The following is an 18,629-nucleotide window of genomic DNA, read 5'->3' as shown; positions in this document are numbered from 1 at the left end:
CACAAAGCATTATTCGCATGGCTATCAAGCATTTCGACACTTTGTCCTCATTCCATGGATCTGCTCCACACAGCTCTTGAACTGCATCGGTTTGCACTTGTGGTACCATTTCTCACAAATGTCTCTTCTCTTTACAGTTGAAGTGGAAGTGTAAAAATGACGGCGGCACAAACGGGGGCTACTGTCAAGACTTTCTTCTTAAACTCTTACAAAAGGTAATGACAAACTGCATGAAAGACAAGCGATTAACTCATTCACTGCCATTCACAAATTCATTCGGGAATTGAAAAGATGACGCAGAGCGCCATTCCCAAATTTGTTCGGGGTTTGGTTTGGTTTTCTAGCAGAGGGTGCCGATCAAGCGTTGGTCAGACCTCTGGCAATTTTTTCCCTTACACTAGGGGGCAGCATTTCCCTCTTTTCCATGTTAGTGCTTTATTCCAGCTTCAGCTGTTGTTAAAGCGCGATATAAACCAATATGCATGTATTGCATTGTATTTTGGACAGCTGCCCTCATTTCAAGCTCATATAAGTCCAGACCCAAATAATTTAGGAATTAATTCTTTTTTTCTGATGAAAGAATCTAAGGTTTCTTAGGCTTCACTGAATATTTATGTAGTCCTAAAACTCAATATTCTGTGGGTCTTGGAATTTGAGTGATAATGACAAAAACCCTGGCTCTGGAGTGGACACATTTTTACACGTCTGGCCCAATGTCAGACTTTTCAATTCTCAAATAAATTCGGGAACATCAGCGAATGAGTTAATCAGTGCCAAGAGAAAAAAAAGTGTTCTACTGATGCAATGTACGCCACCATATGCTTCCTCATATGGCTGTTGCAGTGCAAACGCCGGCCCAAAATGAGGATAGGGCAAGTGTCACTGACGTCAAGTTGTGTGGGGAAAAAATAGTTTTAGTTTCTCCTTCGCACACGCTCACTTCAAAAGAAACCTCGGTGGGATAACCTTGTCAGGGTTACGACAGTAGATAATGAGGCTGTTGCCTTTTATTGGAAGAACTGTCGAAGGAAAAATATTTTGGTTTGACATGGCAAGCTGTAATGGATGACGGTTAACGGCTTTGCACAGAGTGGGAAAACAAGTATGGAACGTGGAAGAGTTTGCCTACGTGTCCCTGCGGCATGTAAAATAATACATTCTCTTTGTTTCTTTTGATTTGTGGGCAGGGGTTTTGTCATGTTCAAATGTTATTTTATGCCTTTTAGCGTCTTTTTTGTGTCAGCATGTAGGGTTGCTCTGCAGTGATTTGAAGAAGCAGTAACAGTTGAGTGCACTTCACAATGTTTTGTTTCGTAGAATTGGAGTCTGAAAGGACTTCTTGCCAATGCAATTGACTCAATACAGAACAGTAGAGGTGCTATTATTATTATTATTATTATTATTATTATTATTATTATTAACAACAACAACACTAATAATAATTGTAATAGTTATTAGTAGTATTAAATCCAATCCAATATTAATAATGTAATGGTATAATAATAAGAGATGTATATTAATTTATAATAATTATAAGAATTATAATAATATAATAGCAAAATGTGATATTAATAATATACTTTATTATTAATATTCTAAGAATTATTATTATTAATAACTAATTATACACATACATAATTATACATGGTGTTATATATAGCAAATATTATCTATCACATTTATATAACATAATTCTATGTAATTATACTACTACTATCACTGTACTACTACGATTACTACTACAACTATTATTATTAATAATAATAATAATATAGTTGATTAATAATACATTTATAATGTATAATATAAAAATATTATATTACTAATATACTTTATTATTATTGATATTATAAATAAGAATAATGATAATAACAATAACTTATGTATATATTAATAATACATTGGACATATATACAGAATTATACATTATTATGTATACATATATACACACACATTTATATAACATTTAGATATATTAACATTATATAATATAACACGTCTGTGTAAGCTCTCAGTCGTACAGGAGTGGTCCATCGATGTAAAGGTTTCTTCAGCCGTCATCTGTAGTTTTTTGAAGGTGTCGGACGTTTCGCTTCTTATCCAAGAAACTTCGTCAGCAAACTAAAGTCTTACTGGTATTTTAGGCCCTATATATATATTCCTACTGTCCAGACATGGCGGTGCCGTACGAGCACCACCTCTTTGAGTTTAACAAACTCAGTTTCACCTCCTCAAGGCCCCCTGCCAAGGGGGATTTAGGGATTGCACTGGGAATTGTCCCACTAATCTTTCGAAATGGTGTTACAGTAACCCAGTTAGCCTTACTGAGTCCGGAAAAGAAACCTTTTCATCGATATATACAATAACAGCTTTTTTGGGTGTGTTTTATTCCACTTGGGATTTTTTCTTGTGAAGGGTTTTCAAATGTTTTTTTTGTTTTGGTTTTTAATGTTCATCTCATCTCGTTTAACTTTTTTTCCTCTCCATTCTTATATCCAGTATGGAGACGTGTTGAATGTAGTGATGTCAGTCAAGAAGACAGGAAGCGCGGTTGTTGAATTTGCAACTGTGAGGGCAGCCGTAAGTACCTAACTCTTGGTCTATGGGTCCTCATTTGGTTGTTAAAAACATTGCATAGATTTTCAGGAAGCCACATTTTCCCCCTTATGATTTCTGTCAAATCCCAGTTCATTAATTTTAATGCGGTCTGCTTTATTAAAACCACAACAGCCATCACATATGCTTCACCCACAAGAAAATATCAGCGGCATCACATATTTTTGTTGTTTCCTGCTCACAACATTTATTGTTGTTGTTTTGTTTTGGTTTTTTTCTCAAAACATTTTTCTACTCACCTGGGAAAATCAGTGTTGTCTATGCCCACACATATGCATGTTAACAATGACTTGTAATCTTGCAAAACTCTTATGGTAGCTCGTTTCAGAGTCTAAATTAGATGATAAATGATTTTGTTGCTCTTCTTAGGAGCTGGCAGTAAAGAATGAAAGAGGCCTGAGTGAAAATCCATTGAAGATTTTGTGGCTTGAAGGCCAGCCAGAAATTGATCCTTCATCTCAGTTCATGTCAACACAGGTACAGCTGTTCGCTCACTTGAAAATGTTGGAATTCTTCTCACACTTTTCTTCATGTGCACCAACTTCACAATTCCAATGAAAAAAATGTGATTTTTGTAAACACTTCCCCACAAAAGAGAGTCATGAAAACCTTTTACAAGTTTATTTCATATCAGTGGAGCACAGAGTGCGGCCAGGCTTTTGCAACAATTGCATGGCTTTGAACATCTTGTTTGATCAAATGATCTTCAGTTTATTTGCTTTGAAGTCAAGAGGATGTGGGCCTGCGTTGGCTCCAAGCCTCTGAGTCCCGCTGCTCATTAGTGATCCTAACCTGAAGGGTGCCAGGAATGGCGTTCTTCACGTAGTAACGTGGAGGGTGCACTGTGCTGTAATGTTAAGATAGTACGTCACTGTGCCCTCTTTTGGGTCATTTACAGATGAACCTTTGGATTGGAGAAGAATGGAAGGAATGTTGCTTTGTTTCATTGTCGAAATGTTTATAGATCTAGTTCACCTTTTCAAAATGTATCGCCTAGGAACTATTACAAACCGCAGTAGTAATTTCGTCATTGCGTATACCAGGAGAGTAGATTAAAGTAATCAACATCTTAAGCCTTTAAGGGACAGCGGTCACGACAGTGGACATTTTATCAGATTACAATTTCTCATTATTGGTGCACGAGTAGGTTAAATTACTAGCACCACCTCTTTGAGTTTAACAAACTCAGTTTCACCTCCTCAAGGCCCCCTGCCAAGGGGGATTTAGGCATTGCACTGGGAATTGTCCCACTAATCTTTCGAAATGGTATTACAGTAACCCAGTTAGCCTTACTCATAGCCAAAACTGATTTCTTCATAGATTTAACTCTGCACCCGAGACTGAAGACAACACAGCTGTAGGGGGGTTTTCAAATTAGTCTTCTCTAGGAAGTGTTCTCAATGAGGAGGCCCCCACATGACATAATGTTGATCCACATCTGGTTTCAGGTCAGTGGCCAAAACCTTAGAGGACCCATCGTGCTGGATATTATCTGAAATCAAACAATCAGATCCCACTCCTGTTATTTATCCCGCTATCACCTCGGCACCTCGGCCAGCTGCAAACACACAAGGCGAGGGGCTCTTGTGAGGAATAGCTTCCAGTCCAAATGTAGTGCTGTCCACAGGGAGCAGACACATCCGCATGTGTTCAGTGCAGTACTTCAGACTCAGAGCCTCTCAAAAATTAAGCCTAAACAGTGGGCGCCATGTGTTTTCATTGACAACGCTGACTGCACCTTAACAGGCTTTAATGGATTGAGGATGTAGGCTATTCAATGTCTAGATTCTAATTCTAAGACAAAATGTTGCAAGAAAGTAAAACCGGAGTACATAAAGATAAAAACAATCGGCAAACATCGCTCGGCCTCCTGGCCGATGATTTGGGTAGATTTTCTAAGGGTCATAATCAACCGTTTCAATCGATCGAGCGATGAATTTGTCGGGCTCTACAAAAACGGAGACTTTGGAAAACATACAATATCGATCAAGTGCTATGCAGTCAGTGCAGTGCATTTATTATTTTCAATTCTGCTCAAATTACAAATACAGTAAAGTCTCGTTATATCGGTTATATCGATAGTCCCGCTTATTACGATACTATTTCTATGCACGCAAGGAGAAAATTACATGCGCGCAGGGTCGGATATATCGATAGTCCCGGTTATATCGATATTTTTCGGACTCCCGAGAATATCGATATAACGAGACTTTACTGTACCGTATTTTCCACTGTATAAGGCGCACCCAAAAGCCTTGATTTTCTTCAAAAGATGACCCTGCGCCTTATACGCAGGTGCATCTTATATATGAAGTCATATTGAGCCACAAACTTTTGTCATTCATTGAAGATGCGCCTTATACAGTATATGGAAAAAGTTTGAAAATACATCATTAATTGGGCAACTACATGTACTGTCAGCAGCCACCGACTCCATTTCCACTCCGTAGAAGAAGTAGTACGTAACACCGGCCTCTTCTGTAGCGACTTATAATGTTGTGTGCATTATATTTGGAAACATTTTATATATTCGTATAGTATATTTTTTTCATTCATTGAAGGTCCGGCGCGCCTTATATATGGAAAAGTATTGAAAATACACCATTCATTGGGGGTGCACCTTATACGCCGCTGGGCCTTATACACAGGAAAATACGGTATTTCTTTTCATTTTAGCTTTTATGTAAATTTGCGACTCAATTCTCATGTCAATACAATTCAAATTTTTAATATGCCATTGGAGGCTAAAAAAACGGATCTCCTTGTTTCATAGGAAGGGTTCACTGGTTTCAATTAACATCAAATATACCGACGCATGCAGAGATGTGTGTATTTTTAATTATTTTTGAACTATATGATGTGATTTTAGCATGGTCCAAATTATTGTCCGAGGACACTCTTCTAAAGATCTGTTTTGGAATGCTCTAGTCCCAACGCTATTTAACCTGATAAAATGTACTGCCTTGACTTGACACGAAGCTCAAACAATGTCATTTCTACACCATGGCCATGTGTGTGTGAAACCTGCAATCCATTTCAGTAGCATCAAGTTATGCTCGGAGACGTGAGTACATTTGCCAAAGCAATCTTTTCGGTGTTTAATCATAAAAGCTATGCTCAAAGAGATGACGATGCTTTGGGTATTCTGTATGACAGCAAGTTTAAATGTTTGGATACAGAGAAACAGTACCAGATGTGATTGAGATTTGTGCTGGGGAGGCACTATATATCGTTGGATTTGCCTTCACATCCCCTTCTTGAGTCAATCATGTGGCAGAGCACTTGTTGATCTATTGTCGATCCGATCCGTCACACTTGACCTCCACAAATATAACTTCACATAAAATATTCGCGTTGGTTGTATTTGCCTTTTCAAATATGGCTTTACATCACAGGGCGTTAATATCTTACACTTCTTTTCTCTGACAAAGAAACTTTGATTGAAGTGCCCTTGTATCAGACAGAGAATCACGTCCACATCATTAAATGCAAATTGGCAACTTGCAGTGAAGGTAACCGCTGGTTCTTATTTAAACGTCGCTGAATTTAAAGTGTAAATTTCTGAATATTTCCACTCTGATGATAAAGATTGGACCACAAATGTGGTCCAATCTTTATCCAAAATGACAAGGGGAAACAAATAAGAGTCTGATTCACCCTTTCATGCACCAATGATGGTAACCTGCAACCTGTATTGATTCGCTGATAACCTGATAAGCTGTCCATTGTAGTAACCGTTATCCCCAAAATGGTTAAGCAAACACCACAAAAACTCAACTCAACCGTATTTATAGAGCACTTTCAAACAGAAACACTGATTACAAAGTGCTGTACAGGGGCAACTATCACATACAGGCAATATAGCAGTCACAAAGATAGTCGGAAGCACCAGGGAGTAAAACAAAGATCAAGTCTGAATCATACTGAATGGAATGTCAAAGAGTACAAGTGAGTTTTGAGACGGGGTTTTAAAGATGGCCAGCGAGGGGCTTGCCGAATGTTGAGTGGCAGGTCATTCTAGAGAGTGGGACCAGCAACCGGATAAAGCTTGATCCACTCCGAGCCTCGGTTTAGTTAGGTAAACAGGAGGAGGCCATTTAAAGATTTGAGGACAAATCATAAAATCTTGAAAAGGACTCTAAAATGTATAGGGAGCCAGTGAAGGGATGCTAGAGTAGGAGTTATGTGCTCCCTCTTACGAGTACCAGTCAATAGGTGAGCAACAGCATTCTGGACCAACTGGAGACACTTAATGGAGGATTGGCTGGCTCCAAAGTAAAGCGCATTACAGTAATCGAGCAGAGATGTGACAAAGGCATGAATTACCGCTTCAAGGTGGCAATTGAGTAGGAGAGGTTTTATTCATAGACAAAACAATCAATTTACAAGATTCCTGGTATGTCTGATTTTAATTGCTCTCTTGAAGTGATGCCAAAACACCTAAATTGGGTAGAACTTTTATATAAGTTAGTACAACACTTTGCCAGTGACAAAATATGTTTAAAATTCTTGGTGTTCATCAGTCCACTGTTATATAAATTAGAAATTCCTAATTCTGAAAAATTGCGAAGGGAAAATCACAGTGTGTGGGATGCTAACCTGATTCGGGGCCTGGATGGTTTCTTATCTTCTATGGACAAATGACAATTCAAACAAGATATTTTGCAGAAATAAACTTCAGGCCATTTGACGTTGAGTGTTGCAGCAGTATAGTGATCCGAGACTTAAACGCAAATCAACAACAGAAATGGCCTCTGAAGAAGAAAACATGCAATGCAATTAAAGTCTTGACCCCAACCCGGTTGAAATACTGCGGCATAATGAGCTATTCATACCAAACATCCCAGGAATCTTGCAAAGCTGTAACGGTCTTGTGAAGAGGAATTCATGCTGATTGTTGTGCGTGTCTGTTCTGCAACTTGAAACATTTGGTTGCGCTTACTGGCGCTAAAGGGGAATCAACCATTTATTAAATCCGAGATTTCACCTTGCTTTATCATCGCTGTCCTGTCACAGTTTCCATAAAATTAGAAAAACATACATATTGTTTATTCGGTATGAATTGAAACTAAATCTGTTTATTCAAATCACGCCACATTTTATTATCTGTTTATGCTGAAGAAATGCACTTTTTTCCTCTCAGTGCACCACCGGAATTAAGACCATTAGTTTTAAATACAAAAGATTTTTATTCTCCATCTACAAACATTCTTACATTTTCATTCATTTGTCAAACAAAAACAAATTTCGTCACAATTGATTCCCCCCCCCCCCTACATCGAGATTCATGTCTTTTAAGTGTGTTGACAGTATTGTTTCGGCCACAAAACCATCACTTATAGGAATTTAAAATATGCAGTTCTTTACTTCTCCAAAAGACCAAACATAACAGTGAAGCATTTCACAATATGATGTAAAATGTCAAAACAATCAGACGCTCAGTTTAAAATAGCGGCAAACAAAACAGATACAGTCCAGGCTCGCCCACAGCATTGCTGGTTCTGTTGGACATGTACAGTACAGAATTCAGAAGTCTATTTTTTTTGCCGCGGGACACTTGTGGTTTGTGCCGAACCCACATGCTTCTTTGGTTTTGCGGCTCATTGTGGCTTTACCCCACAATTGGATTCAGTGTCTTTGTACCCGCTCTGAAAGATGACTGACTGGAGATGTGTCTTGTCTCCATCATTCCATATGTGCCCGCCTTTCCCTGTATTCTTTGACTTTTTCATGTGGGCCTCAGCATATGATTTACAACCACATATTTTTCATGTCGGGGGTTTGTTTGGTCACATTGTTGTTTAAATCTTCGTCAAGACTTTCACAGCTGAAATGGATGCCTCTGGTCATCTTCCCTCAACACCCCGCACATATGTGGAAGTGTATCACTTTACCATTGACCACTTTCCCAATGCGGGACACTGCAGCTAAGAAAACAGCCCGTTCCATTTTTCTACTTACTTATCTCTGAGGTTTTGGACCTGTGGCGTGGCTTGGACTACAGTGAAACCTGCCATCGCTGGCAATGACTTTTATTGAAAGCAGAGCGAAGTGTTTGTTTTCACGACATTGTTAGGAATAAGAGATGGGGGGTACCTTGGTCTACCTTTGAGTGGGGCCTCAGAGATGCGTGCGGAGGAAAAATTGCCGTCTGCACGCAACAGATTGGCAAACACGCCGAGGTATCACAGCTCCAGGACCTTGGGTTCCAGTTGCAGTGTTCTTTAAACGCTACACTGCTTAAGCCAAACCACCAGTCCGTTTTTTGGACTGTGTGGTTTGGTGGTTTCCCTGTAAACACACTAGATCATGGGTCGAGAACCTATGACTTGCGAGCCATATATGGCTCTTTTGATGATTGCATCTGGCTCGCCGATAAAACTAAATACATAATCTCGCTTTTTTGCTGTTCATTTCTTGTTTGGGCTGCAGTTGGTGGAAAGCGCAAGTTTGATTGGATGATACTGACTTAGGTTGGTGGAAAGCGCAATTTTAATTGGATGATACTGGCCATTCATGTTGAAACAGGTAAACGGCCCTTTTAAATAAGCCCGCCGAGTTTAAAAAAATGACGAGTACATACACTTCAGGTTGAATGGACCGAATGATTCGCATTTGTGGAGAGAAAAAGTTCTGATTCTAATTTGCAATGAAACAATGCCATCGATGAAACAGTTGAATGTCAGTGGCACTTTGACAAGCCCCATGCTAACGTTAGCATCAATATATTTCTGCGAGAGACAGCAGAAAGCTAGTGTGGAAGCTAATGAGCCGTGTGCAGGCTCGCTAACAGTAACTTCGCCTGTGGACCCGGCAAGTTGACTTTCATTCTGATCGTTTGGCTGGATTTTTACCAATCATGAGGAACGGAAAACCATTCATGTTAATGGTGAGTACTATCAAAAGGTTACTTTGAATAATACATTCTGACATTTTGTTGAAAAGTGGTCGTGCGTGTTTGCGTGTGTGTGGCTCTCACTGAAAACATTTCTAAATATCTTACTTTTATGGCTCTCTTAGCCAAAAAGGTTTCAGACCCCCGCACTAGACACTAGACATCTCACAATCTTTGTACAGTGAAGCAACTGTCAGTGTTAAACTTTGTTCATCACCTGCAGAACATCATCCAAAATGGAAGGGCCCAGATCGAGGCTAAAAGAAAAGCCGTTGTCCTCCTCTTTTTGTTTCTCTTGAATTTTGTCACCGTCCACCGAGGAGTTTCCATTCATGTCTGCACTTAGGTCGCCCCATCCAGCGGAAAATTTAGTGTTGGCAGCGTTGGTTCCTTTTTCTTGCCTGTCCACCAATATCATCTCAGCTTCCTCGCTGTCCAGCAGTGGCATAGAGTTGCATTTCTTCCTCTTCTGGCTAGCATTGTCCTGCTGCACCGCGGGCCAGTCCGGGCTCTGCGAGCCTTCTGCCTCCATGTTCAGACGAGGGGGCTTTGGTGGCGGCGAGCAGGCAAGGAAGAGATTTTGCTCGCTTTGAGAGCTTTGGAGAAGCAGACTTTGGCCCATTTTTAGGAAGGAAAGGTCTCCAAAGCTGTCTCTATGGGTGTCATTTCCAATATGTGAAATGTGTCGGAAATCAGCCAGCGGTAGACTGATCATGTTGACAGAAAGAACCTCTCTGCGCTTTGAGTGTCTGCTTGACCAACGGCCAGTCGGCTTTCTATGCAAGGATGCTCTAAGTGGCATCTTGGCAATGTTTAATACAGAATTCAATATTATTGCTTGTCCAATTAAGATGACGAGCAATGTCGTAGAACGCAGTACGTCCTTCTTTGTTCAACAGTCAACACTTTGACATTTCGGAAGGATCATTGCCATCTGCAAAACCAAAAAAAAAACATGATATTTTTGTCATACTCAATGGCAAATGTAACATTTTCTTTCTTTCATATCTGTAAAATCTTTTTTTTAATGGAGAGGCTTTCGAGAACTATTCAAACCGATCAGTCCATTGTTGACTTCATGAAAAATTGACAAACCAGATTGTTCATGGCATGATTAAATTAAACTGTCCTTTGTTAGCAACTAAAAACACAGCTACACATGAAATAAAAATGAAACGCTGAAAGACCATCAAAAAGCCCGTCACGTTTTGTGACTTGTAATTATTGTATAAAACCAAACGGTGTGGACAAATGCCGCTGCGTAAATGGGATAATCCAGTCAGGGTCTGTGATTTTAACAGTCTCCCAAACAGCTTTGCCTAGATTACATCTTTGTTCGTGACTAGAAACACTCACTGTGTGAATATGTAAGACACTACCACAAACAGGTTTTGTTGGCCCGTAAAGGTTTTATCGCCACTTTAGTAGCAGCGGGAGATTGGAGCGCACGGACAAAGCAGCATTCCTATCCCAACATGTCAGTTTGGCCAAGGAGGAATATCAGCCATGAGTTTTTGTCCAGAACGCAATTATTGTAGCCAAGTTTATATGAAAGACGCCCATTACAGCAGGTTGTACAAGAAACACTCTTAAATGATCTCCAAAAGATGCCAGGAAAAAAAAAGGGATCTCGCCCTTGAAAACACAAACCAATATAAAAAAAAGAAGGATGAATTATTTATAGCTTTTCGGTTCTTACCTGTGTTCTTTGAGCAAACACCGGATACATGAACTCTCAGCTCGCATACTCAAACTGCCATGAAACTTGGCTTTGCTTCGCAGCTGAACACAGGCGAGCATGACATGACGGAACTTGTTCAACTGTTGCAGAGATCTTCAATAGGCAGCCCGGGGATGTAAACCACCCGAGATAAAATTGGGTTTTCCTTAGTGACACAATCGAGTTTTTCCCCATCCGGATACGTCTAGCTACCTTTTACTTTAAATCCTTTTCCAGCGCGAATCCTTCCTTGTGCCAACTCCCATTTTCCCTGTGGGACAATCCAAGTGTGCTGCCGTTGAAAGTCTCTTCTTGAGCAATAAACCAGGTGAGGTCAGAGTCCAAACGAGTCAAAGCCTCAAGGTAGAAAACAATCGTTGATATTTCCTTCACCTTGCTCTCATTCCCATTCTCGGATGGTTGCCAAGCCGTCATATAGATATCATCCAGGGTACTGAAATGAGTTGATATTTTATTTATTTTAAGTCACTTATGTCCTGCAAAATGCTTGGCTGCACCCATTACCTATGGAAAAGGGTGGACACAGTGCTAACGCCACTGCCGCCTGTATAATGCATGATGGGGCCAAAGGGAGAATGGTTGACTTTCAATCGCGCTGCAAGGTGTGTTTTAGAATGTGCGTGCTCCATTGCGTGGACGCGCCTTTGTAAAAAAAAAAAGAAAAAAAAAGCAGGAAGTCACGGTCAGTCAGCAAACAGACCAGCTACCCAGAGGACGAGGTGAACTGATCCCTAATCTCCATGTCATTGTCTCTCTGCTCTGCTGATTTCATGATTTCCCGACCCGCCGTCGGCTCGTCTAAAGCCCCTTAGTCGTAGCAGTCCGCAGGCCCTTCTGCCTGACTGGAGGCCTGCGGCGTCACTGTGCAATCAAAGCGCAATATCACACACAGACATGTGTGTGCAGGCGGCAGCGGTTACACAAGAGAGGGATAAAAGCAAGAGATAACGGGTTACAGTTTTAATCGTCACATCTGCCGACTTTGGAATGTGACAGCGATCCAGGGGTGGGAGTCAAAGTGAAGGACATGGTAGAATCCTTTGTTGTGTTTCATTGAAATGTCATTCTAGCTGCATTTTTCCCCCACCATCCTCCTCTCATTCTTTTTATCGGATTCACTCAGATCACTCAGATCAGATATTACCGTCCTGTTTATAAACCTCTTACTCACAAATATTCAACACGCATCGGGAATGAACAAGTGGTATCTTCCACATTGATCTAATAAACAATAGGCGTTACCCCTTTTGTTCTCTCGCCGCGCACTCTTGATGCCAGAATTGCAGACGCAATTACTCACGCAAATGAAATTATCATAACATTTATTCAATGGTGGAGTACAATATTAATGAACCCTTGTTACATGACAACCGTTTCCCCCCACCGCCACTGATAACCTACAAAAACGCAACCGCTTTCTGTTTTTGCCCAATCTGTAGTGCTAAATTGATACAGCCAACTATGTAAATGATTTTTTCACTCTCACATTATTCATGATTATTTTTTAGCAACATAGATGATGAGAAAGTCACAACTAGACAAGTTTATGTGGTCATTTCTCAAAGACATTTGTTTCCTCGTACTTAATCTTTTGTAATCCCTTTACAGATGTTTCGATGAAAAACTTCCCAGGGATAGGTTGTCATCACGGTTTGTCTCCTGTGAGATGACTCAAGGCTGAATTTGTTTGACAATGCTCCCAGACCCCCCAAAAAATTGCATCATGACGGTCAACGCACCAACAAATTTTCCTTTGGTCAAAGTCGAGGTGTGCCATTATTGAAATTTACAATGAGATTTAAGAATGCTAACAGCAACAGTAGTTTGCTTGACAGGATTAGGGTCGAGTATGAGTATGGCTGTAGTACAGATTCTGACCGAAAATACTTTGAAATTTCATCAAAAAAGACGTCACAACAAATTCGTCGTCACTGCATTTCAGATGAGGTCTTCCTTATTGGTTACGTCCACAAAGTAATTCAGCTACAGCATCTCCCGCACCCCTTGTGAGGGAGGCTAAACAGATCAGAAAATGGATGGATGTAAATTTACTTATTAATAAATGCCAAAGGTCAGGCTAAGAATGTAAAACTATCTACCGGCTGCCATAATGATGAAAAGATCATTGGGTATTTCCATTAAAAACAGAGCTTTCAAGTAAATATCATGCACAGCATGGATTCATTGGACTGGTGCTGCACTATAAACAAGAAGAAGCACTTTCAACATAGCAAGGCAGACTCAACGGGCACCACCTTATTGTTTGTTTTGAACTTGGATTTTGTCATTAGTCCCTCCACGCCTGACCTATTTTTCACATCTCCAAGGCTGCGACTGCTTTTTTTTAAACCAGTCTTCCAGACGCTCTTGCTTTAGTAGAAAATCTGTCGCAATCAGAGAGCTTTTCCTGGAAGCCAAGGACGTAAGACATTTTGCTTTTTATAACAATATATTTTAGGCTATTAAAGAAGCCAAAACACAGCACATTAGCTATTCCGTGATGCCTGAGCACATCCATCATGAGAAATTTGAAACCAGGAGTTCAGGACTCTGTTGCCATTTCTCTTTTCACTGTTTATTTCGTTTGCTTAACAGTTTCCAAATTACTCCATCTAAAGGCCTCATGCAACGCTATGCATACAAGTCCACATTTACCACCCGCACCTATCTATCCTCTCTCAGTTACAAAATCTGCAGTCTACACACAACAGTGATTATCTGTGGCCAGTTATTTTGCACTTGGTTGTTACAGCTTTGGGCGAACTATTGACAAATGTGTTACTGGATATGATATATAGCTGTGCGCATCACAGTTCTGGTATTCTTTTCCAAATCCGCACTAAAGATTGTTGGCTCATTTCTGTCCCTCTACCATGTCTCTCATGGAAGAAATCACAGTATCTACAGTATCCACAGTAGCTACAGTAGCTACAGTATCTAGATAGCTAGCTATCCATATTTCTAGCTATCCAGGTATCTAAATATCTAGGTATGCAGCTATCCAGGCATCTGTGTATCTAGGTATCCAGGTATCCAACTGTCCAGGTATCCAGATATCCAGGTATCTAGGTATCCAGGTATCTAGGTATCCAAGTATCCATTTATTTTTTTAAATATTCTGATTGAACTCTAGATGTTACCTGTTGGCATTCAATCAGTGATTCTGTGCAACTCAGCATCTTGGATTGGATTAGCCTTTATTGGTCTCGCAATGGAGAAATTTACATTTCACAGCAACAAAGTCATGAAAGGAATATGTCCCTTTTGCGTTTCAACGGGTTGGCAGAGGATGTACTTCCTGAGGCTGCTAAAGAAGCATCGCCTGCCACAGGAGGTGCTAAAACATTTCTACACGGCTGTCATCAAATCCATCCTGTGTTCTTCCATCACCGTTTACTTTTGGGCCGCCACAAAAATGGACAAAATCCAACTTCAACGGACAGTTATGACGGTGGACAAAATCATTGGCACCACCCTACCCACTCTTGAGGACTTGCACACTGCAAGAATCCAAACAAGGGCACGGAAAATCCTACTGGACCCTCCACACCCTGCCCACCACCTTTTCCAGCTACTCCCCGCAGGCAGGCGCTACCGATCCATGCGCACCAAATGCAGCAGACATTTAAACAGCTTCTTCCCCCAAGCCATTAACTCTTTAAAGTTTAAAGAGTAACACAAATAAAACTGTATAGTGCCTCTTTGCAATTTTTTGATCATGATACTGCAGCGTGTTCTACCGGAAACAAATTCCTTGTGTGTTCTACATACTTGGCAATAGAGATGATTCTGATTCATATTCTTATTTTTGTGGCCCAATACACATTTTACTCTTCATTGTGAGTCATGTATTTAAAACATGTGAGCTATCTAACGGGTTGTCATAGTCATTGATCTGCAAGAGGTATTTACGAAGACCATGTCTGCAGAATGTCGCTTGCTTTTGCTGCCTTATCAAAAGGCGCTCTTGTGCTGGAACTCCATTCGGGCACCAGATGTTCTCAAGACATGCGTGTAAATGGTTAAGTACAGGAAGTAGATTCTGGACCTTAATCTCTGCGTAGTGTTTGTTCTTCACCAACAACAGCACTGTCTGTAATCGACCAGACCTTTGGGGTTTTACGTCTGCTGAGTTTCATAATGAGTGATGATTAATCCATCCAAGCATTTCCAGAGCTTTGTCTGTATAGGTTCACCTTGTTGCAGATGCAGTACGCTCACTTGCGTGTTTGTTTAATTTAGCAGGGGACACACAGACACACACATAAATCATCCCCTCCATATCTCGGTGACACAGAGTCCTTAAAAGACAACATAAGCCACCAGATAAATAGTTCCTTGATTAAATTCACGCGAGTGGTTGAGAGTCTGAGACACATGCGACTTCCATTTCATGTCTTGGCAGTGACTGCTGCACATATTGTGCTTGACTTAGAGACCTTTTACTTTAAAAGATCTCATGGTTTTTAATGAGTAATCCATTGTCAAATACTACCTGAAATAGCTATGTGACTTGAAGATTAGGAAACAATAACAATGTAATATTTAATCAAAAGCGCTTAATGACACAGCCTATTCATTTTTATGGCCCGTGACTGCGACCTTGATGGAAGAAACTAAAATCAGTAAGAGGACTTTAAAAATTCACTTTGAAAGGTGGAGTCTTTTTTTTTTAGGCTTGCCGCATACAAGCATATGTGACCTGTTGTGTGTTCACTCTTTGAGTCACACATAATCACTTCATGGATGCTCATTGAACTTGTTGGGATTTCAAAAAAAAAAATCCCTCGAAGGAAATAACTGTACAAGCTATAATTTGAAGGACATTTTAACTTTCGGGAATCTCACGCCATTGTAAGAAGCATACGTGTACACATTTACAATTATTTTTGTGCAAGAATCCACACCACTGTGTAAATACCCCCGAGGCAATGACCTGCCTCATCTAGTTTAGTTTAACACACACATACAGCACACACAGACACAGACACAACCACACACACACATACACATACGCTTTTCATATTTTCTGGGGACCACGTTTCGGCTCATAACACACATATACACACAAAAAGGCCAGCTCTATTAATATGTACTGTATTTTCTCGGAGTATAAGGCGCACCGGAGTATAAGGCACACCCCAATGAATGGTGTATTTTGAAACTTTTTTCCATATATAAGGGACACCAGAGTATACGGCATATAATATAACATATAATAGAGAAATATCCAAAAGTTTTCTAAATACAGACGCTCCCAATTTACGAACGAGATACATTCCGAACAGTCATTCGTTAGGTGAATTTGTTCATAAGTTGCTTCAATGCTATATTTTGTATGGAATGTATGTTTAAGGCTTAAATAAGTATGTTTAAGGTGTATATGAGTGTGTTTAGGGCTTGTATAAGTAACCTGTATTGGTTTGTACTGAAAAATAAAGTCAAAGTCAGCTTTATTGTCAAATATGCTAATATGCTTCACATACAGCACAGATGAAATTACTGTCCTCCCCTACCCAGCATGCAAGGCACTTATAATGGCTTTTACAAACATAATAAACACAAAAACACCAATTTGCCGGGAGAGGGGAGCCGCTGCGTGCTCTTGCGCCGCCATCTTGGGAAAATAAACATTTAGTATAATATATGCTCTATAAAGATATGTACATGTACAACTGGAGAGAATACTACATGTTACTACAAAAATGTTCGTATGTACAGTTGTTCGGAACGCAAATGTTCGTAAGTAGGGGAGTGTCTGCATAAGGCAGACCACAGAAGAGCCCCAGGTTACGCACAACTTCTTCTACAGCGGGAAATGGAGTCGGTGGCTGCTGACAGTAGATGTGAGACCTTTTGTGGCGCAATATAGCTTCACATATAAGGCGCACTTGCGTATAAGGCGCAGCTTTTGAAGAAAATGAAGGCTTTTGGGTGCACCTTATACACCGGAAAATACGGTACATAATGAGTCAATTTGTCCAATGTGATATTGTCTTTTGCTTGAACATGAGTCTGTTCATATTCTTCTCAAATCTCAATTGTATTTATAGAGCACTTTCAAACAGCCAACTTTACTCATCTTGAGGTTTTTCCATCTTCTTGAATACAGTAAAACAGAAACATAAAGTAAACTACAACTGCATATATATAGTGTACCCCTATAAAAATAATTTCAGAAAAAGAATATCATGAATACTCGTCAGGCTTCTCGGCAATATCACATCTGCCGCAAGACAACTGTGCAGTTTATTTTTATTTTCATTGATTATTTTATGTTGGGGCAACACAGAGGTTTGCTGTTAGCAGTTCGGCCGCGGTTTGAATCTTTTGTGTGGCATTTGCATGTTATCACCGGTTTTGGCTTGTCTCATGGCTCTCTGGCTTCTCCCAAAAATGTAATATTTTCAGTGTTTAAATTATCCATTTATGTGAATGGTCCCAGCTAACCCTTGACCCTAATGAGGAAAAAACAGTTTAAAAAAGTGGGTGAATGTGGTGTTATTTTTTTGTTTTTTTTTTGCCAAAATATTCCATTAATTAGTCCAGTAGTATTTTGTATTGTCACTCATCTGATAACTTGGCCAGGAGATAAAGGCAGCGGCCACCTGCATCCCGAGCTGCCACCTGCTGCGCATGTCTTAGAAGGCGATGACTGCCTGTTTAATCACTCGACTGACTCACAGCACAGGAGGCCATCATGATGTCATTACTGGCCCGGGGACAACCTCGGTGTGCGCCTGTTTTGAGGTCCGGCCATGTGCTGATGTCACAGAGATAATCCTTAGCTTGTTTCAGTGTGCATGTGTTTGTTTTACTGCCATACTGCCTCTGCGGTGGCCTTGTTCCCGCTTCCCTTGACTTTGCGCAGGACCCCCCGCCCCCTCTTGTTTGTGTTTTGTGGTTTCCGACTCATTCTGGGCCCCAGCATTGTCACGCCGCGCACATGTAATGTCCATGGGCACAGTGGGTGTCGAGTTAACGGGCGTGATGCACTGGCTAAATATGTACATTACTTGGCATCGTCGGGCTCACTTCCATGGCGCGGAGAGCGGGGTACGGCTGGAGAGAGGGCAACCGGTAGAACACCGATGACCCAGACCCACGCCCGCCCGCCCCCGTGGCGTCCGAATCAGGTCGTTTGCAAGTCTTTAGCACAGAGTTCAACATTTTGAATGGATTTCGACTTACGACCATTTTGACTTGCGACCGGCTGGTCGGAAGGGAACCCGGTCGTGGATGTTACCTGTACTTTATTATTGCTAGAAATATGTTGTAACTTGTTAAAAGTATTAATGTTTACATGTAAAAAAAAAATCATAAAATTGGGCAATGAAATATTACACACGCGTGTGTTATTTTTTTCTCAGTAAGTAA

At 40.5% G+C, this 18,629-nt stretch overlaps 2 protein-coding genes across 3 annotated transcripts in view; one reads left to right on the top strand and one right to left on the bottom strand.

Annotated features, from left to right (window-relative positions):
• dnajc17 (DnaJ heat shock protein family (Hsp40) member C17) overlaps positions 1 to 18,629 on the top strand; it is a 32,767-nt gene that overhangs the window by 10,919 nt on the left and 3,219 nt on the right. For both annotated transcript variants that reach the window (XM_089003855.1, XM_089003854.1), the window contains exons 8-10: positions 138 to 215; positions 2,500 to 2,580; positions 2,986 to 3,093. In XM_089003855.1, coding sequence (XP_088859981.1) covers positions 138 to 215; positions 2,500 to 2,580; positions 2,986 to 3,093 — 267 coding nt within the window. The remainder of the gene's footprint in view (positions 1 to 137; positions 216 to 2,499; positions 2,581 to 2,985; positions 3,094 to 18,629) is intronic.
• LOC148893508 (cdc42 effector protein 3) lies at positions 6,387 to 11,876 on the bottom strand. Its single transcript, XM_089003856.1, has 2 exons — positions 11,211 to 11,876; positions 6,387 to 10,445 (listed from the first exon to the last, which is right to left on the bottom strand). The coding sequence occupies exon 2, from the start codon at positions 10,311 to 10,313 to the stop codon at positions 9,711 to 9,713; it is 603 nt and encodes a 200-aa protein (XP_088859982.1). The 5' UTR covers positions 10,314 to 10,445; positions 11,211 to 11,876; the 3' UTR covers positions 6,387 to 9,710.

Source organism: Hippocampus bargibanti, linkage group LG09, assembly GCF_051943395.1.
Source record: "Hippocampus bargibanti isolate YZ-2025 linkage group LG09, ASM5194339v1, whole genome shotgun sequence".
In the NCBI taxonomy this organism is placed as follows: Eukaryota; Metazoa; Chordata; class Actinopteri; order Syngnathiformes; family Syngnathidae; genus Hippocampus; species Hippocampus bargibanti.
This window is presented reverse-complemented; position numbering and strand designations above follow the sequence as displayed.

Coding starts and splice junctions, on each gene's coding strand:
- LOC148893508 (XM_089003856.1), bottom strand. CDS start 10,313: ATGCCACTTAGAGCATCCTTGCATAGAAAGCCGACTGGCCGTTGGTCA.